This window comes from Lutjanus erythropterus, chromosome 21 (genome assembly GCF_056507025.1).
Source record: "Lutjanus erythropterus isolate fLutEry1 chromosome 21, fLutEry1.hap2, whole genome shotgun sequence".
Taxonomy (NCBI): domain Eukaryota; kingdom Metazoa; phylum Chordata; class Actinopteri; order Lutjaniformes; family Lutjanidae; genus Lutjanus; species Lutjanus erythropterus.
Genome location: NC_139337.1, coordinates 16,084,952 through 16,111,816, shown reverse-complemented (window position 1 = coordinate 16,111,816; position 26,865 = coordinate 16,084,952). Strand labels below are relative to the sequence as shown.

General features: G+C 38.8%; 1 protein-coding gene and 1 pseudogene across 2 annotated transcripts in view; one reads left to right on the top strand and one right to left on the bottom strand.

The window, feature by feature from the left end:
- The window catches only part of sema5a (sema domain, seven thrombospondin repeats (type 1 and type 1-like), transmembrane domain (TM) and short cytoplasmic domain, (semaphorin) 5A), a 173,942-nt gene extending 170,382 nt beyond the window's left edge, over positions 1 to 3,560 (top strand). The window contains exons 22-23 of one of the 2 annotated variants that reach the window (XR_014772698.1): positions 717 to 947; positions 2,131 to 2,264. Coding sequence is in view for 1 of the 2 variants with exons in the window: in XM_084747092.1 (XP_084603218.1) it covers positions 2,131 to 2,250 (120 nt within the window). In the remaining variant the exon portion in view is untranslated. Of the gene's footprint in view, positions 1 to 716; positions 948 to 2,130 lie in introns of both variants that reach the window. The other variant, XM_084747092.1, reaches the window with a different exon arrangement.
- An 11,557-nt stretch (positions 3,561 to 15,117) lies between these two features.
- Positions 15,118 to 23,788, bottom strand: LOC146307466 (uncharacterized; annotated as a pseudogene).
- Between the last annotated feature and the right edge of the window lie 3,077 nt (positions 23,789 to 26,865).

The following is a 26,865-nucleotide window of genomic DNA, read 5'->3' as shown; positions in this document are numbered from 1 at the left end:
AGCCTCTCTAATCACTTAAGTAAATTATTTAAAGAAAACATTCACGCATCAATACAACACACAAGAAAGAAATCACCTGGAAAGTTTGCGCTGTATGTATTTGTATGTTAGATAATTTAAAAAGTAATATAGCCTACATCAGCTGGTAGAGGGGCAGGTGGGAAATAGTTTCCTCTCTCTAGTCAAGTTATTATAGCTATATATAGATTTTCTGCTTTAATATTAACATTACACAGGCATTTAAAATGACTGAAAGCAGCCTCTTACTCACAGTAAAGAAATCACCTGGAAAGTTCGCTCTGCTGAACATAATTTTACATAATTGCATAAGAGGTAATATAGTCTACAGGGACAGATAGAGGTGCCTGTCTATATCAGAGAAAATAATACAGTCAGGTGGGTGGCAGTTGGATGAGATGCCAATTTCTAATGAACTCATGCAAGTGTTATTAGTACACAGTCTTGTACTGCTGCAATTTCTCAAATTTTTTTTTCCTAATCAAATGTTTTATGGTCACGATTCATCTTGTCATTGGTTGGAATACTTCCAGGCTTAAAACTCTTAATAGGATTTTCTGAAATGTCACTGGAGTGAGTGAATGAGAAATTCACTTCTGGAACCAGGGCCGTTCAGAAAGTGGGCGGTTACTGTTGAGCTCTTATGGCCTCAGGGTTTCTTTGAGGATGACTCTTGCCCATTCCTCTCCTCCTTGCAGCCAGATGTGTCGGTACTCTTGCCTCTGGACGACCCTGCCATGCACCAGCCTCTCTCTGCTAACATGGGGGTGTCCATGCGTGGCCTGGAGATTTTCTACTAACCACTGACCTCTACAACATCCCGCCTCTTGATCCCCCCTCAACAGCTCTTTGACCCCAACCACTACTACTTCCTCTTCCCCACCGTGCCCCGCCCTTCCACTTCCTGTGGCACTTCCTGTGTGTGGCAGGTTGGAGTACAGACTCTAGTTTCTCTTTCTCTGCTCAGACCCTTTCATCCCTCCATCCCCCCGCCCACCTTCTCCCTTCCTCCCCAGCTTGTGAGAAGGCAGTGTATCCCTCTTTTATTTTTCTCTTTCAACAAGTGCCTCCATTTGCATGTTTTTTTCATGTGTGTCTTTCTTGTTTTGTCCTCTATTTGCACTTAATGGTTTGATTTGATGGGTTGAGAAAGACAATTCATTGTGATGCTGTTTTATAATGCTCCTCTGTTACCTCTCTATCACTAATGCCACTTCATAATTTAGGCAAATTTTGTTTACTGCACCGAGAACTCAAATGTAATCATTCTTCTGCCAATTAACAAGGTTTAAGGCGAGAAGACAAAGTAGATGATGCTAACAAGCATCGCAGCACAGCTGTTTCAAAGCAGCCATGGGGCCACCTGCAGAGACACATAACTGTCTCCGGGGCTGCGGGAGTGTTGATTACACTCCCTTTGTGTGCAAATCACATAATGGGAAAGAGGCAAAATGTATGAGTTTTTTGTCCGGCACACTCGTTCCCTATCAGTGTCAGTCGGAAGCATCCATCAGCTCCAAATGCAGCATCATCAAGTGTTCAATTACGCTGCCCCGAGGGACTCCCAGCACACACTCTCCACAACAGACTGGATATGAACACATCCATTTGCCAAATTGCTGATGTTGTATTGAGCACCACATCAGAAGCTCATTCCATGTTTACTGTGTCACGCAGGGACAGAGAAGATGCCCCCATGGCTCTTCCTTATTGTTCAACAGAAAAGAGACCCTCTTTTGATCGATTTTTATGGTTCAGATTGTCCTAGAGGGCCAACAATCCGAGGGGCCATAAAAACTGCTGATGCTGGGTATTAGGGATGACAGAGGTGGACATACGGACGCGCATCAAAATAATTTAGCCCTGTGGCGGCTTATCATTTTTCCAGCCTGTTTGCAAATGCTTTGACCTTGCTCTGTGAAATGTATGTTTCATTCACTGAGCGGCCTCCCCATTGATTTGTGTTGCTCCTTTTTTTTTGTTTTTTGGGCTAGATGGATTTGCTTTTACCTCGCCATCTGGGCTGAATAATCACTTGATCCATGTGTTGCAAACAAGTCCACACTGACTTCTCTCCTTTTCTCCTTTTTTTTTTGTTTTTTGCATCCGCAGGCCTTCAACAAAAACAATCTGATTCTGGAGGAAAGAAATAAGTACTTCAACCCACAGCTTGCCGGGAAGACCTATACCAACGCATACTTCACCGACCTCAACACCTACGATGATTATTAACCTTCAACTCGGCAGTTCAGACTCCACACCCTAAGAGGATACACCAACCCTATCATCCATTTTGACTCTATTCTTTTCTTTGTGCTTTGTATTGAGATTCGTGACACCACGCGTGGGACAGTCCCACTCTGAGACTCTATGGCAGCTGGTATGTAATGTAAACACAGACACGCAGTGTTGCCAACAGAGGAAGAAGCCCACTTTCTCTCAGGTGCCTTGGGGTACACTCGGAAAGCTCATTTTTTGACTCTTACTGAGAAACTGGATTTCCCAACGTGGACAAAAAAGGGAAAAATAAGAAGAGACTGTGGGAGATGTGATCCCTTTTAACTTTCCTGTGACGCCTCTTAAAAAAAAAAAAAAAAAAGACCTGTATTTGTAATGATGGGAAATAACCACAAAACCGCTTTGCATGACTTCATCTGATGTGTTTTCTCTGCTGTTCTGTTTCGTTTTGCATGGTTGATTGCATTCCAGGGTTCAGGGACTTGCAGGCAGTGTTTTCACTGGTCTTAGGTTTGGGATTGGTGATGGAAGTCATAAAAAACAAGGAGTGTGGTGATGCCTGGTGGCTTTTTACCAATTTACTGCTGCAGCAACCTCCAGATGGATCAATATCCACGCCCCAGTCCTAGAATCAGGATGTAGATATTTGAAGTTTGTGGTCAAGTTTGTCCACTTTTTTTTGTTTTTCTTTTTGTTGCAGGCTCTAGTAGCTAGCAGTGATTGAACTTTAACTGTAAATTTTTTTTGGTCCTTTTTTTTGGTTTAGCTTTTTTTTTTTTGCTTTTAAAGGTACATATGTTTTGTACAGAAAGTTAAGTTTGAAGCCTATGTCTGTAGTTTTTCTAAATACATTTATTCAGTGTCTCAAGTGTTTAAAGAATAAAACATTTTCTTTTGAAAAGAAACAAAGTTTATGTGCATTCTGAAAAGTAATCATATCAGCCTGCATCAGTCTTTGTCACCGTACTTTTTTATATTTTTTGTAAAAAAAAAATAATGTTTTTGAATTTTGATAGTGTTCGCTATTCCTTTTGCTTCTGGGTTAAATATGTATTTGTGAGAGCAGGATGTTAATGGCATTTACTGTACAGATGGAGTGTAGCAAAGACTATTCTCCTGAACCCCAACTGGAGTGCTACCCATACTACTATAAGATGAAATCCATTCATCAAGTTGAGATTTTTCTGTTCAAGAGTGTATAACCAAATATTAGGTTATTCAATGGCTCAGTTGCAACTAACTCTTTTTACATGTTTGCTTGTGTTACTGTGCATAAATTAAAAACTGCTTCGTACACAACAGAATTGTCAGAGTGTGAGTTATACAGATGCATATTTCTCATTTGTAAACCTTTGGTGCCCTTGATATCAGCTGGGTTGCACCAACCAGGATTCATTTTTAAACCAGACTAAATCATGGCTTAACTTCAAAGCTACTACAAGGTACTTTCATACTGTGTTGATTTTGGAGGCCCCTGTGGACAAAGCCGAAGTCTTTCCACCACCATAACCACAAAATACAAGCTCACAATTAATATAAATGAATATTAAGCAGGGCTCAGCTGTCAATCATGGCAAAAAACACTGTTTTTATATCAAGAAATAACTAATTAAAGCCAAACTGATCAGAAAAATGAACACTTGAACAGACATCAGCATGATGAAATGACAGAAACCATCTTGAATGAAAAAAAATTAAAGTGTGCTTTGATGTTTTGATGTTCTTTTTAGTTAGCTGACAGATAATGTAACCCTTTGTTAACCTTTTAACTAGCTAGAAAAAAATGTAAGAGCAGCCGAATGTCCCCGCCACTTGAGGTTTACATCACTTGGATTTAATAAATGTAGATTAGCTTTTAATCAAGCAATAGAGCTCTGCTTAAATTTAAATCTCTATTTAATCATTTTTTCTAAAGTCTGATTACAAATAATCCTACATTAAAGTAAGATATCAATCAAGGTATCAAGGTAATTTATTATCATCAATTTGCACAACAGAAAGAGAGTTGTAGTTCTTTCATGCTACATGCACATGTAAGGTATATACAGATAATTAAATCCAGATTATTTAATTAATTAAGTGAATTCAGAGTAGAATAGGATAAAATATGAAACTAAAAAAACAATATGATTATTTACATATATGTATGCAGGTATGCACCCATGAAATAGTTCTCTGCTGCATTTTTTTAATCTTTGTTGGTGCAACCCGGTCCTCAAGTTTTATTTTCTCTGCTTTGTGACATAAAGATGGCTTCAGCTAGAGTGAAAGCAGTGATATAGAGCACTCAGTTACAAGTGCGAGACACTTCTGTCCACTGTGGTTTGCTCTGACAACTTTGGAGACTTTGATATTCCTCGAGCAAAACACTGTTAAACCACAGCACGCACCGGCACTTCATAAATCACTCAAAAATCAGAGTGGAAGACTCCCTCCACCCGTTTTTTAAAAGGAGTCTTCAGCGGGGCCCTGCGGTGACAAATGGCATCGGCAGCAGCGGAAGGATACCTGAAGGATACAAATCGCGTGAGGCAGCGGGGTAAAGGTGGAGGGGGGGGGCGCTGTCTGAAGTCCAAACTCTAATCTGTATGATGGGATGTAACACCACACACCGCGCTGTTCTCCATCAACCTTCAACCTGACGTCCCATCTGTGTGCAGAGGGTAATGGAGGGGGTGTTATTAATCACCACACTGTTTGGTTGGTTGGAGGTGGGGTGGGGGTGGGAGTGCTGATGCAGCCCAATGTACGGCCCAGCGCTGTCTGGCTCCGGGAATCAATCTCCCTACCTCGAGTTCATTCTAACTACCTGGGAAAGTAATGCAGACACACAGATTGTTGTACTCACAGGGACTAGAGGACAGCAGTGGATGTGTGTGTAAGGGTGTGTTAAAAGTTGGAAAAGTGGTGTGAGCAGCTGCAAATGCATTTTCAGACTATGTGCATGTTGTATAAAACAGCTATTTGCTCCACACTAACCTCAACAAACCTGGATTGATGAATCACTAGTGGATGCACACATAATGTTCACACACATCAGCTACCAGCGTACGTCCGAAGCTTTCTTCAGCACTTTCATCAGTCCGCGAATTTGTCAGCAACATAAGCTATGCAGCTCGTAGCCACTCAGACACATGTGACATTCCACTTTGACAGCAGGGCCGAGGACAATAAATGAGTTTCCCAAAGTGGCATTTTGGGACTGCTAAAGGTCACAGCTAAAGGTCAGAAGAGCACGACTTGTGCTTGTCAAAGAAACTGACTGTTTGAGTGCCTGAATGCGTATAAAGAAGTCAAAGTGTCATGAGATGTGACTGGCAGGAGGAGATTGACTACAATCTGCATCCTGTTTATGTAGAAAGTTTTATTGAAATGGTAACAACCATTTTGGTGCAGTCTGAAATATCCAAACATCTAACTGATGGATTGCCATTAAGACATTTATGTTTCCCGGAGGATGAATCCGACAACCTTTGGTGTTTCCTTGACTTTTCCTCTGGTGCCTCCAATGGGATCAAAGTTTTCACTTATCCAGTGAAATATCTCAACATTTCAACATGCAATATCCAGCATTTACAGAGCTTTACAGCTGAACAGTGCAGTAAATGTGTTAAAGAAAATATTTTTGGCATGAAATAGGCAATACAGTAATTGAATCTTGAGCCATCTTTGATCAGCACTGCCTAATTTAACACTGTGATCTGAGTTTCGAAAGTCTCCATTGGAAACCAGAGCCAAAACTGTGGCCATCTGGTCACAATATATCTCGTATTACAGCTAAACAGTCACTAAAATGTTTCTGAAAACAGGAAATAAGCAATATAGAATCCTAATCTCGATCTATATTTTATCAGCACTGCCTAGTTTGACAGTTTGATCTGAGTTTTGTCAGCAGTGTGTGATCAGATGACACTGTTTTCCACCAACTTTATTTAGTAAACAAAGCATGCATTTGTTTTGATCTGAGATGCTGGTGCTGCACTGCATCCTCTAGAGGAAATTAAATGTGGTATAGCAGCACATTTAATGGATGGATTGGCACAAGACTGTTCCCTGATGATGTATATTACTGACTGTGGTGATCATCTAACTTCTCTAATGCCACCATAAGGTTGACATTTGCAGTTTGTTGTGAAATATATCAGCAACTATTGTATGGATTGCCATGAAATTCGGTTCGGACACTCATATCTGGTGGGGCGTCAGGATGACTTATCCCATGAGTTTTCACTAGGGATGCACCGATACCACTTAGTACAGTTACAAGTACTTACATTTGGGTACTTGAAAATTTCCCCACTGTGGGACTAATAAAGGAATATCTTGTTGATACAGAGTACAGATACTGGTACTTAATAATGCCATTAAAGTTCTTACAATAACTTTTAAAACATGTTTTATTTTCATTAGATGGTCACTTTCTAAATGTAACAAATCATTGTTGCTGTTTTGTGCTACAAGTGTAAGCATAGTTAACTATGCACATCACATTTTTAGGTTATTTATAGTAAGTTACTTTACTGATTTTGTGTTTCTAATTAAGCTGTGCAGTTTACTGTGTATGTGATATATTTCAGTATAATAATTTCACATTATTATGGACTTGCAGAATTAAGTTTACTATCATAAATGGTGTTATATATGATAATTATTAAATTATCATTTACAGCATTTTAACTAGTATTTTAATTTAACATTTACATGTGTAGTGTTTAAGTTTCTTCTTCATGTCCCTCTTGTCTAAGAGCTAATTAGTTCCTACCTGTCATTGTTTAGGGGGGGACAGGTATGAGTGTGGCGCCATGTGTGCAACAGTTTTGTTGACCCCGCTGTAAATCTCAAACAGTGAAGTTGCGTTTTGATGAAGATAAAGTACACAAAGAGAAGTTGTAGCATCTTATTAGGAAAAGAAAAGAGGTTGACAGACTGGTGGCAGCGGTGTTTTTTTCTTCATCTTCGGATTAATTTGCCGAGACATTCAACTATTTTACACCCGCTAGGATTTATTGGACAGCGGCTGGCTGCGGTCTGCAGGTGGACTGTGCGTTTATTTCACTGGATTACATGGGATTTTACGGACAGTTTCCAAAGTCTCTGCAGTCATTAATGGATGATGATGAGGACAGTGAGTCTCTCGCTGATGATGACGGTGCGTCCCAAAAAAGAGGGTAAGCATCAACAAACACCTTGAACTCTGCATCATGGCGGTTCTTCAGATGTTTGTTTGTATCGAGCAGCTACTTTTCGTGACGTGGTGTCGGGTGTGCTGGTATCGGCATCCGTGCATCCCTGGTTTTCACCTAGTAAAATTTAAAGTTTGTTCAATACTTTGTTTTATGACCACATACTGATCAGCTGCACTTTGCATTTATATAAGCAAATTTTACATCACAACATGCTAAGCTACGCAGTGATCATGGTAAACATCATACCGGCTGTACATCAGCATGTTAGCAGTCTCATTGTGAGCATGTTAGCATGCTGACTTTAGCATCAGAGCACCACTGTTACACAAACACAACACTTTTTTGATGCTATATCTGTCCTTCTCAGTGGCGTCAATGCACGCATGTTTGTGGCAAATAATTGTGGAAATGTGAAAGCACATTAGAAAATAGACTTTGTGATAGTGCAACATATGGCCCTACCATAAAACACCTGCTTTTAGAAAGGAGTTAGGTTTGACAGTCTGTTCACTTGAAAGACTACTAGGAGTGTTGATGTTAATTCACTTAAACCGAGCTGACCTGCCTTAGAGTAATGAACCTTGTAAAAAGCATGAAGTTATATATGAAGAAAAAATGACCTGTTTTTTACATCTCTGCTGCATTATAAGCAGAAGTCCTTGACTACACTCGAAAAAAAGTACAAAAAAACATGGCTTTGAGAAATGGATAATTGCACAGAGATACAAGCACAGGATACAAGCAAGACATTCAGAGGAGGTTTTAACATAAATAAATAATGGCGCAGGATGATTGCACAGCAAACATGTGTATTGCACAGTTGTTCTTGTCAGTAGTGTGAAAAACAGCACATGATCTGCTGCAGGAATGGTTCAGTAAGATAAGAAGCTAAGAGACACGATAATCTGGGTCCATCTGACAGAAGAGATTGAATCTGCTCTTCACACTTTTAAAAAACATCCACGTTTTGATGTTAGCTGTGTGAACAACAACTAGAGCAGTCATTAGTCTGAGAAATGGCTCAACAGTTAAGCAGCGAGCACATCGGGAGAATAGCATGGAGGTGAAACTGAGGATTCAAATTCTATCCTCCTGCTCCTGAAAGTTTTCAGTATTTCTGGTTCACTTAATCATTGTTAAGGATCAACAAAGGACACCTGAGAGAAATTGCTTAATAAGAAAGGCTGATGCTTTAAACTCTGAGACCAAATCCTGGTGAACCAGGTTTTCCAAGTTTTCTCCTCAGTATTGTGGACAATTAATTGTCAATCAAACAAATGAATTCAGAGTTTCAGGAAGAGCTCGCCAAGACAATATGCTGATATGACTGATAGTGACTTTTGTTATGTACTTTTGTCAGTAAAACAGCAATGAGACACCACTTTTTAATCTGGAGTCACTCAACATGATAAAATGCTGCTGATGTGCATACCTGCTATCTAAGCTGCAAAGATCAAATCCAGATAGACTTTTCCTTGTTAACTCCTCAGAAATGTGAAGAAAAGCAACAGCATTGTCCCTATGAATAGTTTAGTATGTAATCAAAGCAGAGGGTACAGTTCATTCACAAAAGGTCAGTTAGATGGTTTGAAACCCAGCTGTGCTCTGACAGTTTTCAACATTACCACGGGACTCCATGAGATAAATAGTTAACAGATCTGGAACATAAGTTGAACTGATGTAGTTATTCTGGCTCCAGTGACACATTCACAAGCAAGTAAAGACTGGTGTTTCGATCTTAACACCAGATCGATGCCACATCGAGGCATCGATCTTAATGAGGTAATAGTATCATATACCAGTGTAAACAATAGATAACTGATAATTTATCAGTGATAATTAAGTCATTAATGTGATCAACAGTGAACACGTAATGTCTGACCAGAGAAGTGGCTCAACAAGATGCGCTAATAAAAGCTCAAATCTGTGTTGCAGTTAGCTACTATATTATGTGAATCCATGGACGCATATCGAACCAGGTGCTGTACCACCCTGCATCCTAAAGCAGTGGACGATGCCACCATGTGACCAGGTGCCCCTCACACTGGGACCCACTCTCTGAATGCTTTTAAGTCTTTAAGCTTTGGGTGTTGGACTTTCAAAATTCACCGAGGGTCATAAGGATCAAACACACAACCTGCAACCACCAGGCTGTTCTCTTACAACATGAGCTATAAGATTAGACAATTGAACCTTGCTTCTCAGAGGAGTTCGCTTTTTTCTTTGGACACCAGCCCCCAAAATTCATTGAGCTTCAGAGGGATCGAATACACAAGCTCCAGCTTTCAAGCAGTCCTCCTACTTACTGAGCTATTGTTGTCACTTTTCCGTTTGAACACGACCCTTCAAAATTCACTCAGCCTTCAAAGGATCAGACACACAACATCTGACTTAAAAGCAGTCCTCGTACAACCCGAGCTGGATCAGATGGTTCAACTATGTTTATTAGAAGTTTTAATTTATTTCTTTGGACACTGGCCTTCAAAATTCAGCGAGCCTCAGAAGGGTCAAACGCACAACCGTAGATTCTCTAACTTCCGAACAGTCTTTATATACGTCTTGAGCAGTTAAAAGAAATTTGAAAATGTGTGTGAACGTACCATTAAATGAACACAACTGTATGTTTTCACCTGATGGTCAGTTTAGCACAGAAAGTTGAAGGTAAGGTAACCTTTTGTGACAACCAGACAAATCTGTGAGCTCGTGTTTCATTTGCTCTGGCAGAATTCACATTTGTGAATTAGTCTGGATATGTCAGGCTAAATCATGCATTTGCAAAAGCAACTAAACTGACATTTGTTACAAGAGAAAGTTTTTTTTTTTTTACCTCTTTTTAATTTAAAAAGGTCAGCTGTATTAATTAGTATTACCAGAGATATTCAAGGATTCTATTAATGCCCTGATATGTTATCCAACATCTCATTATCCTGGACATGCTCATTATCGTAAATCTAAAGAGTCCAGTGATAATCTCTGGTATATGACAGTACTGATAATAATATTGACCCATAAACATCTAGACTGCATAAGCTCCACTGCAATGCTTATTTTTCGACTGTTTGATTGATGCCCTTATGATGTGATTTGAATATAAATGCATTAACTATAAATAGTTTTCTCCAAATATGAGCCAGGCTTCTCTGCGCATGTAACCATTTTGCTCATGAAGCATTCAGGAGCTCGGTTAATTAGCAGCCTGTGTACAGAGGCCTCTGAGTGGCAAACAAGGTGAGTGAGTGAGATTGTTCCTGTCGGGCAGGTAACAGAGCGTGAACATCCCATTAAACACCTCTTTTTCCTCTCGAGACCACATTTTCTCTCATTCACATGGATCACTGTGCTTTGGACCAGCCTCTCAGCACCTCCTCGAGCAGATCCACCGCCCTGTCGGCACTGTAGCATCACTACTGTACGCCAATACCCCAAAATGATGTCTCCAGACTGTAAATGGCCGCCGCAGCTGCTGTTGTTGTTCAGCATCAGTGGTTAATCCAGCCAAAACCATTCAGTCAATGATTGCGGAGAGAATTAGAAGTTATAGCTAAGTGCGGGTCCCCGTGCAGACAAACGCAGTGCACTCTGAAAAATGCTTTCAGGGAGAAAACCGGGTGATGAATGTACTGTTGCGTTACATTTATATGAGCCAGGAAAAGTGATGGAAGTAGATGTTGACTAAACAACCCGAGGGAAGACTGAAGACTACTGAACAATTTATGAGCTGTCATGAAATGTTGTGGTTTTTTTTTTTCAGTAGGAAAATAACAGTGATTACCGACGCCTGTCATGCAGTTGAATCCTTGAGCAGAGGGGGTTACAGTTAGTACACGTTTATCTGTGCACACATACACACAAACACTTTAAATTAGAGCACGGCATTGCAGCACTGAGGTGTAGCTTACTTTCCTCTCACTCTTTATCTGTTTCCACCTGAGGCCAAGGTGAAGCCCTGTGGATTTACCACTTTATTTGTTGTTGCTTTGAGGCTGTAAATAGGCCGACTCAGACAGAAGATTCTTTAACTACCCCCTTAAGCATTAGAGCATCCCCTTAAGTATGCTTTTTTTTTTCTCCACGCTTGTATATTTTGAAGCAAACATTCCTTAATGCAGCTTCAGTCCAGATTAGCATTACTGTGTATTCAAAGCAAACAGATGAGAGAGATTTTTTCAAAGCAGCTCTAATCTCCACAACGCCCTTGCTGCCATGCTTGAAGAAAAATATTTTTCACTTCATTGACAACTTCTAGGAAAAATTGTGTTTCATATTTGAAATCCTGCACTCATTACATTAGCATCGGTTGTTGTATGTCTAACTTTCCTAAGTTTCCAGATACACTGTAAAAATCAGCAATTTAGTGGAATCAACTAAATTTTTCCCATTAACTTACTGTAAATATACAAGTTTTATTTACTGCACTTAATCAAACTTAAAGGAACAATGTGCAGCAGTGGCACGTTCAAAAATGAGCATTGGAGCCATAGACAGTATGGACATATTGCTCAATTTAACCATTATAAACATGTACTCCCGCTAAAAGACTGTTTGATTTCTTACAACTCAACAGGCACTAACTCATTCAGTGAGCATTCAGCATTAAATTGAACTCTAATTAACGTAAAGTTATAGACTGGGAAAGAAAAGGAGAACATGCTGGCAGTAGTGTTGTCACAAAAGCAAGTATTTCAATTTAGCATGTTTACTTAATTCATTTTATGATTATTACAGTAAATATATTCTGGATTTTTCCTTTAAGATTTCTAGTGTTTCTTTTCAGACTACTTCAGAATGAGATCAGATGAGTTCAGTGAATGTACTGTACAGAGTCTAATCAACTCATTAAATTAAGTTTCTAAAGAAACATAATCAGCATATTAGCAGACCTCCCAGTATGCATTGTTTGAGACTCTTCTGATATCTTCTTTTTTATAGTTTTAAGAAAGCATTTCATATGATGAAATCGTGTTGTGTGTCTCTAATAAACTTTAAGATAAAGTTGCTTAGTTTAATTGCTTGTTTTCATGAACGAAAACACTGGGGAAAGTGATGAAGGTTGTATTTAATTCTGTTCCTAACAGCTTACTCTTAAAACTCAATAAATTCACTTGGAGCAGTTTCATATAGTGCCGTTGTGCCAAACTTGGAACAAAGTAGCTCCAACAGGAGCAGCTGCAACTGGAATGAAGAATTGACTTTTCAAACTGAGAAAATGTTAAATCAAATTTGTTTTTAATGTATGAAATTGTAATGTAATGAACAGTTGTTGCTTCCTAAATACATATAATATAATTGGAAAAGTTTATTTGTTTTGAATCATTAGAGAATGACCTTAACTTGTCTTTTTAAATTCAGTCAACTTAAAGTTTTAAGTCAGTCTGGACTTCTTTAGGTTAAAAGAAAAAATATATTTTTACAGTGTTGCTCAGCAGCCCTGCACAAACTCTGCTTTTTCTTCATCTCAGACAGATGGAAGCACATCTTCCAGCAGCGCTCACTCAGACAGATATGTGTGTGTAGATAGGCAGCTGGCTCGACGCTGCCGCTTCCGTCATGCCAGACTGAAGGATGAATGTCACCGTAGGCACTAATGCCAGTTGAGGGATGCCACCATAGATTCCACCCCAAGACATCTGGAATCCCAGGTGCTCGTCCCACCGCTCCAGGTCTCAGCTGCAGGAAGCCAAAAAGTCCTCATGGATGCCAAGAGCCTCGCAACACCAGCCAAGCCACACTGAAGCTTATCAGCTCCACCACAACCCTTTATGGGCCTATTCACCTCAATCAAAGCTGTTATTTAGGTAACGAGCCAAGATGGCGGATATCGCCGCGCTCCAATTACCCACTATGTCTTCTCCATCTTTCTGTGCCAGCTTCCCCACAAGCCCTGATTCTCCTCAGCGTGCCCAGCTGCTCTGGCGCTGCTCTGCTTCCTCAGTATCTGTGCAGGGGGAGACCTTTGAGAACAGAAGGGCTCTGTCAGCACTGGATTCGCTCACAAGGGCTATTGATGACTGCTGTGGTGGTGGGTACAGCAGGTCTCATCAATAGCAGAAAGGTGTCTGTCAAAGTGCAATGTCAGTGGCAAATACTGGTGTCCAATGAACCAACTCTGCAACTCTACAGCACTGCAGTCGGATTTAATTAGCGTGCTGACTGAAATGATTACAGACGTCTGAAAACAGAGCTATAATGATCATTTATTATACATTCCTGATCATTTGTCATCTGAAGTGAAGAGTGTTATTACTGCCATCTGCGATGAGAGTGAATTATGCTTGATGCAATTATGTGTGTTTTTCTGTTGACATATGAAGGTCCCAACAAGAAGCTATTTTTAAAATCTATCCGGAACATTTGTAACACAGTGACACCGATTAACCTCGCTATACAGCTGTTTTCTAGTAACATGGCCACATAAATGTACCTTTTTGTGCACTTGTTTTTATTGGTTATACTGCACTTTTCACACAGTACCCATCATTCCCTGCATTTTCGTTTATTATCAGCCGTGCTTGTGGCATGGCTCAAAGGATGGCAATGTCTGTCCCTGTGTCTCAGTCCATCCGTCACTTTGGTCCAGACTGGAATATCTAAACAACTATTAGATAAGTTGGCACAAAAATTTGCCTCATGGGACTCATAAAGCTTTAATCAGCAGCTGGCATGGCGGTAAATATTATGTGACAATTCAGCCAATACACATCAATCCTAAAATACTCAAAACAGCTACACTATTCATACACAAAAGGGCAGTATAGGGTACAAACATGGAACCAGTTGCCAGGTTTTGGTGGCCCCCTGGAACACCACAATGGCAAAAGGGCTGTGTGTAGTAATTATGTTGTATTGCTTTATATTTCATAAACAGATCATAAAGTTTGTGGGTATCCTTTATCTGTTAAATAAATGTAGTGCATTATAAAGTAAAATATTTCTCTCTGAAAGGTAACAGATTAGAAGTATACTGGTGCATAAAAATGAAAATATTCAAGTAAAGTGCCAGTATATCAAAATTAAATACTTCAGTACAGTATTTGAGTAAATGTACTTTCATCCATCTAGCACCATCAAGTGAAAAATCAAGTTTTCAATTCTTTTGTTTGTGACCAAATTCCTGCAAAACTACATTCCCATCACCCCTAGCTGTACTTTGTGATTATGATTAGCAAATGCTAGCATGATTGGATGCCAAACTATGATAGTAAATATAGTGAACACTGTACCTGCTAAACATCAGCATGATAGCATTGTCATTATGAGCTTGTTAGCATGCTCACCTTATTATTCAGCTTGCTAGCAATGAAGTACATAGTACAGGTTGCTTGTTAGCTAACTTGGCTGTTGACTTTTAGTGGGGGTTTTTTTATTATTATTTTTATTATTATTGTTTTAATCACTCTGACTTGACTTTGTATATGGTATATTGTCTAAATGAACCTGGAACTCAAAATTTGAATTTATAGGCTCATTTGCACCTTGCTTTATTCTATATTTATTACATTTCATTATTTTAAAACATTTTCCTTTACCATGTGAGTTAGGCCTGTTTGTACATAGCAAATGCATATATCCTATGGATATATTTAAATTTTACTTTGCAATGAATTAAATTATATATTATAAAATCTTTAGTCAGGCAAATTCCCCAAATTTCTGAAAATGTGTAGCTTCCTGCTAGCATGTTTACTATCACTTGCACACACACTCAGTATAAAAGTATTACCTCAATGAGTGCATCTTCGCTCAACTGTGTCTAAAGGTGCTTTTCATCTTGAGATGAGTGCATAAAGGTAATTAAAGACTGATTTAATCCAAACAAAGCAATCAATTTTGTTGTCCAATTATCTTTGTAAATAAGAACAACAAAACAATCCGTCTTTAAATTGACTTGTAGTTCATACAGCTCAGATTAAGTCTTAATTGCAGGTAATTTAGCTCAGAGCTTGGCCTTTTTAGTTTAGTTTTTTTTTTTTTTTTTTTTTGCCAGAATGAAATATCAAAAAATGTTTACATCAGACAGTTAAATACTTCAGGAGTCAATAGCTCATCAGTGAGTATTTATTGTGTCTTGGGTCATCATAAACACACAGCACAATGTCATAACCATCACATACTGAAAAGTAAGAAGCCACTGAAAGTGTTGTTAGTATTTTCATCATCATTAAGACAAAACCCAGAGGGAAACTGGATGTACACCAAATCTCTCTCATTCAGCTGAAGAGTTCAGGCATTGGACAGGTACAGATAGTCTTCATTGTTGTTGTATTTGCAGTTTGTCATTGTTTTCTGGTTATTGTGGTAAAAGCTGAAGGCCAAAGTGATTCCCACTGAGGCTGTCAAAAGCCATGAATCTGAAGAAGTAGGCTACTCTGACTGGTGCGATGAATGAACCTTAATAACAACTAAAAAGAGATGAATATTTTTAACATATTTATTAATATTTTGGTAAAGATTCTGTTGTACTTTAGCTGTGTGTCTGTGTTGGACAGTCGCACCTGACTGGTGAAGCCCACAGAAAAAGCAATCTTGCCTGTAAAATAATGTTTTATGAGTGAGTAAATTAGTAATAAAAATGTGATTATTTGATCAATTATTATGTCCGTACATACTGTGCCATCTGCTTTTTTTATTAACAGATGAAAAGGCCTTGAGGTTAGAAAATGTATAGGTTGGGACAGCGATTCTGAAGATTTTTTTTTTTTTTACATTTGAAGTCAACAGCCAAGAAAGTCTTCCTTCAGTCTTTTACCATCACTTTCACTTCCTGTCCTGTTCCCCTTGTCCTGTGCAGAGTCATAAACTCAACCTGTTGCTGATCAGCTTAGATAATGTTGTGTGTCTCGGTCTGAGCCACTTTTTGTTTTACAAAGCCTGCGCTGTACAGAAACACTGGATATTTTTTCAGCATGCACACAGAGCGAGGAGCTAGAGGGCCGTGAGGAGATATCTGCTGTACTGGATACCACACCCCATCTTTAATGGACTGTGTCAATGCTGAATATGTACAGAGGTGATTTTTTGGATCTTGTCATTCCCCAATAGGATTTACCAATCTCAGCACCACGTGGATTGGAGAGTGACAATGATAATTTCCCCAGTAAAGTAACAAAGACTCAGTGGCTTCAGGCAGAAGCTGCAGGGGAAGTAGGGCATTTGAATAGCAGCAGTTACAGTAACATAGATTTCAGGTGATGGTATAGTATAACAAAAGAGTGAGCAGAGCACTGTCTTCTTAAAAGAATACTGATAACATTGTCAAACTGATGGTGGGCAGTTTAAAAAAAGGATCAAAATCAATAGAGCAGAACCAGAGATCTGTTTTGTTCATGAATTCTTATTCCTTGTCGGAACCTGCAATACAATACCCACAATGCAGCTCTGGAGAGTCAGGTGTGTAATGCTAGTAGCCTTTAGCCACTAGCCTCAATCAGGTCTGGCACACTCAAGACTTTCTAACGCTTTTCATTTTCAAACTTGTTGTCCTGTGACCCAAAACACACTGACTCAAGTGACATCACTCGAGGCAGTTGATCAGATTTCACACCGCTCCCTCTAGAGCCACAAAAGACTTTATAGTGTCATTTTTTTTCACATTAGTACACCACCATTACCACAGGGTGAATTAGATATATGTTGCAATGAAAAGAGGATGTCATGCCACAGTGGAAGCAATCTCAAGTTGTCTGCCTGAATTAGGTGCTTCAGTGGCTGCATCTCAATATATTGTTATTCAGATATTTTGTATATGTGGTACATTCACACTGAAAAAAAAATGACAAAGTGAAGAATAATTACAAATGTCAGCATGTTGAGTAAAACTGCTTGTTTTTTTTTAGGTGGGTATTGATGGACGCTATGGTCACACGATGCAATGCACAATTGAAAACGAGGAGCTACTCCCACCCAGAAAAAAAGTCACAACAGTCTGGACGGCGGATTGCAGGCCACTTTGATAGCTTGGGGATAAATAGTGATCAATACTTGGAAGTATCATTTCTGTGTGCGCTGATAGCATTTCTTTATAGTATTGGTACTGCAGCAAGCAAGTGGAAACAAAGTAATTGAGAGCTGAGTTTATATCTGCCTTACATCTGTCTTGTGTGTGATGCTGAGCCTAAGTATTCTGTATCCTTTGAGTAAAATGGAAAACCTACTGTTTTATAAATTAGGTTTAAAAATGGTCTTTAAATACTATGGCACAGACATTAATAGGTACTTTTATCTTAGGCGACTGACTCAGGCTTTACAGAAAGTGATATATGACCTTTTAACTTTGAGTCATTTGTCTATGTTACCCGCACTCTCCTTCTGCAGTTGCTCTATGTCATTGTTTTGGAGCTGCAGTTCAGTCATGGTGCTGTTCAGGGCTGCACCACTTCCATCTTCTCCTCCCTTGCTTCTTTTTCACTGACTGTCATTCTGAGATGCACAGCATTTAATCTGGTTTTTTGCTCCAAGTGTACAGACAGAAAAGCAAGCCAAGGAAAAGTTTTATTTGTAACCAATATAAATGCAGTACATAGAAGTAGTAGTAGTAGACCTAGTCATAGAATTTATGACCATGTTTTCTAAGAGGAAAATAAAAAGTAAAATGAATCCCTCATTCATCTATTTTGAAGGACAAAATTAGGTTGAATACTTCTGCAACCTGTGCTACTCCCTCTTTATGTGTGAAGGCCTTAAGTTTTATTGTTTAATTGAAATTATAATTCAAAATTTCAGCTCCCATTTATGCCACTAATTAAGAAATATGTGTCATAAAAATATCAGATGTTATTTTATAATCATATTTATTTTTGTTTATAATTTTTTCTCTATGCTTGGTACCCGGCAAAACCTTGGCCAACTTTCTCTTTTTCTGTTAACTGTTCCAGCGTTGCTCAACTGTTGGAGCACAGAGAAAAGTGGTGGGACTTCGGGAGGCAGCCTAATTCAAAACTTCACGCCTCACTCATCATTCAGACCCAAGACACACTGACATATTTGTGTTAGGTCCAATCAAAAAATAGAATAATTTTCAGTTTCCAGCCTGTTTTTTACTTTCTGCAGGTCCTCTACCATTATCTGGTGGAGTAGCACTTGAGTCTCAGTTGTACTTAGCACTCCTCTCCGAGTGGCCACTTCTCTGCTCTGATTGTCCAGGCCTTTCTCACTGGCTGCCACTCTCTGTCCAACACCTGACAGTTCTGCTGATAGCACTAGAATTATAAAGAGGAGAAACTCATAATTCTGCTAATATACATTCAACAGATCTGATCAACATATGCAACAATACCCAAGCTATTGTAAATACCATCATAATGAAAATATTCAAAGCATAGCCTTGAGCAGAATTAATTTGTGGCATTTATCCAGTGATGGAAGTCATACAAATGGTTGCCTTTAAAACAAACTACAAATAACCAAAAGACTGACTTTGTGGAAGCTTTTGCATCCAAATGACTTGTATTTCAGTGCAGAGCTGACAGTTACCAAGCAGGAAATGTGCCCATATGCCTGTGAATCAGTGAGGATATTATTCTGTGTCCATAAGTCAGGATCCCATTTATTGCCAGCCTCAAAAGACTACGCAATTCTTCAGTGCTGTTATGAACCATCTGCCTCTAATGTTTGTGGTAGAGTGTGTGAGATGTACCCAGTTTCCCTCAACCTCACTTATATACTTCTACTTTAGATAGTGATTGTTCACATACTTTTAAAATATAACATTTAACACCAGTCAAAGAGTTATCCATTTGCTTTTTAGCTGGTGATCATATTTTAACATATAAGACCATACCATGGTTGTTATGCATCATTTCATGAGATTTTACACAATAATGCATTGTTAAAGATTGAAGAGTCACACTTTATTTTGCAGTACACTAATAACACTTGGCAATCTTTACTTTGTATGAAATTAGACAAAAACTAGAAACAGTATGTTCTTTATTAGATATAATATTATACCATAAAATGTGTCCCATTCACATGCATACGGGGTTACTGCAAAAAGAAAATATAAGAAAAGAAAATATAATCTGTAACACTGATGAACAATGTTTCAGAGCTAAATGTCTCAAAGTAAACTTTCAGGAGAGCCAAGCTCTCCTTAGCTACCCCATAAATTGAACTATGTCTGCTATTTCCCCAGATTTACCAAGTAAATCACTGATCAAATTGGTCTTTTCTACTATGCTTACTGAATGGGACCCGCCAAGGAAGGTGTGATTTCACTTTAGTTTACAGTACAGTTCTCTCGTAATGTGCTCCTAATCACCCTCTGATAAAGTCTAACAAGGGTCAAAGAACATATTATTTCTAGCTTTTGTTTAATTTAATACAAAATACAGCTTGTTATGCCTTATTAGTGTACATAAAAAATAAAAAATAAATAAAGCGCAGCTCAAAAAACAGTGTCTTAATTCAGGACCCTTGCTACATTTTGTTTGTCTGTCAGTTGTTGGCAGTTCTACCAGAGGCATTTCTTTATTTAAACACGATGAATTTTTTAAAAAGACTTGAATTGTTTGAGGTTTCAGCTCAGCATAGCTGTGTTTTCCTTCTCCATTCCAGCCGTCTTGTTTTTGGTGGCCACCGGCTCTGCTCTTTCTTCCTCCACCTTCTTTGACATGTTCCCCTGTACACTTGTCAGGAGCAAATCTTCAGTCCTCTCCTCCTCCGCCTGAACCTCGGCGTCTCTCACTCCGGTCTGCAGACCCTCTCAGCTCTCGCCTCTGCTCCACCACCACGGTCCCCGGGTCATGCACCATGTCTTTCCGCGTATTTAATTCATTCCATATAGTAGCAATGGATGGATCAGGCGTTTGAGCCATCCCTGATGACAGGAAGAACAGCAGCACTATCTGAACCACATTCTGAACACGTTTGAGAAATGACTGAATGTTATCTGGGCAGCACACTTCCCCTTATATACAACCAGTATGATGTTGTCTAAGCCCTGGATAGAAATGTAACAGGTGTTCAGCAGAGAACATGTCATGTCAACAGACTCAGTGATAATAAAAAAAAAAAACAATTGGTGAACTAGTTTAATCTCACCAGCTGTGGAAAGAACAGAATCTGTTTTATGTGTCAGAGTTGTATTGTAAAACTTGTCGCATGCAGTTCTATAGTATCCATAATAACACAGGGTTGTATAATGGATATTAGCTGTAGTTCCCTTTATGCTACTCATAAAAGAAACATGCACAAAAACTGCTGAGAATGAATTTAGGGGTTTCACAGCCACAGAGGTACAACAGAGGAACAATTTTGTTTTTAGGGCTTAAAGAATAAAGTATTGAAGCTTTGTATTATATATAATGCCACTCTCTTGTGTTGTGATGGTAGGATTATTTATTTTTTAAATAAATATTAAAAGATATAATGTATAGATACTATGGAAAGGTACTGTAATGTTAGTAGTTATTAAAGTAGATATGTGAAACTGTAAATCAGTGAATCGTGTCTGACTTATGCAGGGGTAACACGCACAGTACCATACTAGGAGCCACCCCAGTCAAAAAATTCTGGACACTCCTCTGTTTCTGCAGTCCATTTAAAAATTTAAAAATTTTAAAACTTGAAGGTGAGCTGGCTGAAGTCATAGAATAATTTTACAAATATTTTAAAGATAATAAATCACATTTGCAGATTAAATCTAAAAATTACATAGTCGACTAGTTTAGGATGAACAGAATGTATCTAATACAAAACAAATCAAAATAAAATTTAAACAAATAATGTGACACTTTGGGAAGTATAGCTATTGGCTTTCTTGTGTAACATTCCCTTTAGTTGTCTAAAGTTGATGGACTCCCAAAAACTTTACAGGACATTTTGGACTCTCCTAACATATTTGCTTTTATGTTATGAAAGTTCTGCAGTTCCCCATAGTCCTCAGTATATTGGTTATTTTATGGTCACATTGGATCTTTACAGAGAGGACATTTGGGACATAAACAGAACTTTCCAATTTGGTTCCCTGTCAGACTCATTACAATATCTTTTTAAATAACAGAATACTCTACATCTGTATCTTTGCCATTCAATCCATCACAGTAAGATAACAGTTACATTATAGAATGAAAGTGTTGGTGAAGAAAGATGATATGAAAATTAATATTTCTGTAGAGAAAATCCCCAAGCATTATAGGTCGATCCCCTAAAGGTTCTCCTAACTAAAGATTCTGCAAACGTTTTTGGAACATAGTGTAGAGAGTAGAGACCTGGAAGGAACGTGCTTTGTAACAGTCTCCTAAACATTCCTAGAACGTCCTGAATGTTTCCTGAATGTACTTGACATAACTTCCCCCGAACCGAACTCCCTTACCATTTGGGAAATTTCAGGGAATGATACGAGGCAGCGTCCTTTATACCAGAACGTTCTTGGAACATTTGTTTTTAAATTTTAGCTTTATGTCCCATTGAGATTGAAAATCACTTTTAGAAGAGAGACCTAACCGAGAAAGCTAATAAGCATCTCCCAAAATATAAAATTATTCCTTTACACAGTAACCGACATGAGATGAAGACTGTTTTCATCTTTCCAGAGCTGTTACGAGGCAGAGCCAACAGTTTCAGGCCCAAAAATCACAAGTTGACAGTAAAGCCTGTAAACGCAAGTCTCGGGTCAAGGTCTGGAAATATGTAAGACAGCCCAGCCAGCTCTTGTCTAAACAAAGCTTATTGTATACTTAGTGCGCTCGGCTGTAACTAAATCCTGCTTACTGCCAGTGGTGAAAAATAGCTGATTACATACTTCATGCTCTTTGTTTATTTGAGCCTGTAAATGTGATGTTATTTGATACTTCCAGCAGTCAGCTAACCAGAACCAACTCCTCCCTAAATATCACTTATTTTATCATAGCTGACCTTTGAATTCCAGCATATATACAGAACATTATTCCTATACAGCAGTGCCGTCTTTAATAAAGATTTAACACTGTCTGCCATGAAAATATACAAAATGTATTTTAGTATGACAGTGGTCAAAGGTCTTGACTTCATACAACTCTTAAATGTCAGTCAAAAGTTAGTCCTCAAAAAAAGACTGAATATTTGACCTAATTTAAACAGGTAGACTCAAACACAACTTCAAATCTTCAAATGATTATGTTAGGTAACTTCACCCAGGTGCGCTGTCAGGTGCTGTCATTTAATTTGGCACTGACAGATTTAACATTAATCGTTATTTGGTAGAACCATCGTTATTCAGTCGGCATCCTTAAAAGTACTGAGTTGGGTATCCAGTCCTGCAGCTGCAGGTATAAATAAGCAACTGTTTTCTGTCAAGTTCCTACCGATTCAAAATGTGATATGAAAAAAAAAACTTAGGGAAGATATTAAAGATTTAAGTAAAAGTACAGGTGTAGACACACACACACACACACACACACACACACACACACACACACACACACACACACACACACACACACACACACAATGTACAAAGTAACCAGTAACCTAATAGGTGTGGCGTAAATATAGTGAAGTAAAAAGCACTTCTTGTGTCTCCTTTTGAAATCTCGTGTAGTGGAAGTCTAGAATGGCAGAAAATGGAACTACTCAAGTACAAATATCTCATAAGTGCACTTAGGTTTAGTAAGTAATGTATTTAGTCATTTTCCACCACTGCAGACACGTGAGATTTGACTGATGTTTTTATGACATTCTTGGCATAAACATGTATTTCCTGTTTCAGTGAAGATTTGATTTCAGCCCTAAAGATGTCTACGATGTTCATAAGTAATAAAATCCCTCTGTACATTCCTGGTTCAGTCTTTTTAGAGGTTAGATTTCATCCTATATTTTCCCAAATCCCCCTATCATTGATCTACTTTATTTTTTCAGGTATTTATGAGTTTCTTTGTGCTGGTAAAAAATGGTTTTATGCATGATCTATAAAAGGACAGTGAAGGCCTTGTTGGTTTAAATGTGCCTGTAGTCTTATTGGAAGACTTCTTCATTATTAGAAAGTCTTTGAATGTTTAAAAGTTCAAGCTCAGGTCCCACCAACACCTAATGTCCCAACACTAAAAAGTGTAAGAGGTGCTTTTTAATTTCCCCAAGGCGCTGCTATTCATTTTTCATTCCATTACAGCATCTGCTATCCTGCTGCTTTGCTTTTTGCTTTGACCGGTCAAGCGCAGAGCGAATGACTAAAACCACAAAGAATGACGGTGGCAGGTTAGAAAAGAATTTTAACAAAAGACATCATGCCTGTCATGGCGCTAGAAGAAGACGTCTGACTGTGCAGGCTCTATGAAGGTTCTTTGACTTACAGATTTCCAGACACTGATGGCGGGGGACAGGAGAGGTGTGAGAGATGTGTGATCAGCGTAGGTGGTAGATTGATGATGCATGTTCTCAGACTGATGTAGCTGCTGTTTCATGAATCCCAAACTCTCATATGTGTGTAATGCTGTTGTTCTGGTGCTGCCAAACCTGAATCAGGCAGCGTTTGCCCAGATACTTACATATAACCTGTTTGGCTCAACACGTGGCTAGAAATTTAAGTACTTTTACATCATAAGTTTGCACGCTGCACACAAAATAATAGCACAGAGCAAATAAAAAACTATAAATTTTCATGGAGTGAGGGGGATGAACCTAAGTCTCACAGCTTGCAGATAAAAAATGCCACGGCAGCAGGGTAAACAGGCTGTGGCTGGGTGGTAATTGTGTTTTAGTATCCTTTGGGTTCTGCACAGGCACCTCACCTCTGCAAACTTCAAAACAGAGTTTCTTAGTGTCGGGGGTTGCAGCCATGGGTGTACAGTGTGAACAGGAGGGGGGCTGAGCACATGGCTCTGGGGGACTCCGGTGTTGAGTACCAGAGTGGAGGAGGTGAGACCACCAATCCAGGCTGTCTGGGGTCTGTTTGTTGGGAAGTTCGATATTCAGTAGCAGAGTTTGGCACTCAGTTTCATTGGGGAGATTGTGTTGAATCCTGAGCTAAAATCAACAGACAGCATTCTGATGCGGGTGTTGGTTTCCTCAAGGTTAGTGAAGACTGTGTGGAGGCAGTGAAGATGGCGTCCTCTGTGGACCTGTTGGTTCTGAATGCAAAATGGTGAAGGTCCAGGTTGGCTAGGGCATGAGTGCCACAGGGTGGGAGACATTTAAACTTTAGACCAGTGAAACTCTGAAAATCTGGCCCCTGATGCAGGACTTTTCACAAGTCTGGGGTTTGAGTCATTGTGGATGACTTGTCAAAACATTTTGAGTTACTTAAGTTTCATTATGTACTCGACTTCCATCACGCGAGTAATGTCAGTTTTAGCACATTTATGTAGCTTACTTCTTTTTACCCAACCACCCAACCAATCTTTTCTAAAACTAACCAAGTATTTTTGTTGCCCAAACGTACACTAATAGTTTTTATGCCTGAATGTAAATTTTTCAATGTTAACCACATTTTTAATGTCACGTGAGTTGCGTCACTTACACAGGTGTACACAACTATTCACTGAAGAGGCGCAAAAGTCACACAGAAAACGTGATAATTCTGATCCCATACATGTGTATTTTCACACAAAAAAGCTTAAACATGCTATTCATTCTGTCCCTTTTAGAAGCAGTTTAAACATATGAATCATTTCAACATTTCTGTGATTGTATGATGAAAGAGATTCCAGCTATGTTTAATGTTGTACAAACTCTTTCAGATGTTACCAAACCATTTATAACTAAGAAAGTTATTAGATGCAGTAAAATATTTGATTTATCTGTCAAGCCTTGCACCAAGTAAATTTAGTTAATAAGTTAATGAGTCATGGGCCTTTTAATGTTTGATCATTTTATCTAATAAATAACATTGTTATCATTAATGTTTTGTTCATTAACTGGCAAAGCAATCTGTGGATTAGACACTGCAGACCTTTTAGACACAAGGGGCGATGGTGGCTGTCTTGAAGCAGATGGGAACACTCTCCTGTGACATTGATATGTTAAAAATATCCGGAAAAAACATCAACCAGCTGATTGGAACATGTTTTTAGTCCACAGTCAGGGATGTTATCAGGCCCAGCAGCTTTACTCATATTCACTTTCAGCAGGTAAGTTGTCAATTACAGACATGCAAACTAATTTCACTTCATGTGCTTTATTGTCTGGGTGACAGCCTTAAATGTTTGCCGTTCATTATGGTCTCCCATGTGGAAAATCCATCACATCTGGTGCCTAAGAAGGCTTAAACAAACTGGAAAAGTGTTTTCAAATATCATTTGACCCGGGCCTCAGTCTTGGTTTTGTGAGCATGAAGCAGCATAGCTGATATCTCATTAGTGACAGAGTAGAGGTCAGGGTGAAAAACATTGCACTCATCACCTGCTGGATGACAAATGAAGCCCTTCATGAGCCACAGGAAGGGAGGAGATGAGAGAGAAAAGAAAGTTAGAGAAAGGGAAACGTCGACAGTGGCGGTGGAGATGGATTTAGGTGAGAGAGAAAACAAGACAGAGGGAGTTACTCTTATTATTGCCTCTTCTGTTGCTGTAACATCTTTCATTTTTACACATTGGGAAGATTTTTGTTTTTACTGCCGTTTTCAGAATTTACAACGGAGGACCGAGCATCCCTCCAAGGTATGGTTTGTCTGTTTGATTAATGAAAGTACTCAACATTGCAGCGAAACACTTAAGGGATTCATGCTCATAAGAAAATTGATTACCTTTAACTAGAAAACAATGGCAAATGAGGAAGTGTAATGACTGGGCACCTGTTTTACTTCACGATCATTACAGGGTCCAGGAAAGCAATCACCATGTTTTGTAAAACTCTGGTATTAATGGCTCTTATAAGTGAGAGTTAAACATAACTAAAAAAACACACATTTACTCCCCGGAAGATTGATTACCAGCTTCATACAACAAAATGAAACACTAATATCACAAAGATAGGAGTCTAGTTCTGTCTTGATCAAAAATAAAAAACTTCTGGCTAACAGCTATCCTTTTATTTCCAATTCGGCACATTGACAAGAACATATGTGAATTTAAAGTTAATCACAAAAGCTGTTGAGAGGATTAATCAGTGTTAATTTGTACCCTGTTTCAAAAACAGCCGCTAACCCATCCTTCTCTACTTCTTTACAACTAACAATTAGAATCAGGCTTTACAGGTCTGGATTAAACCAACTCTTTCTCATCTTACCACCCCATTAGATTCATCCTCTCTGCTAATGGGCCTTGTGATGAGCTATTGATCTACAGCATGGTGTCTCAGGAAGTAAGTGGGGGGGAGAAAAAGAAAAATCTGCAAAGTAACACTGGACACTGGGTTTCAATATTCAATATTCAGTTTTGTATTCAACACTCAAAACTTATTGTTCGCTTAGCCCCGTCCTCCCTACTTACTGCTGCCGCGCCTGTCAAGCTTTCCATTCTAGCATGATACGTAATGCAGTTTAATGTTAACCATAGCAGGTTTACCTCTTAAA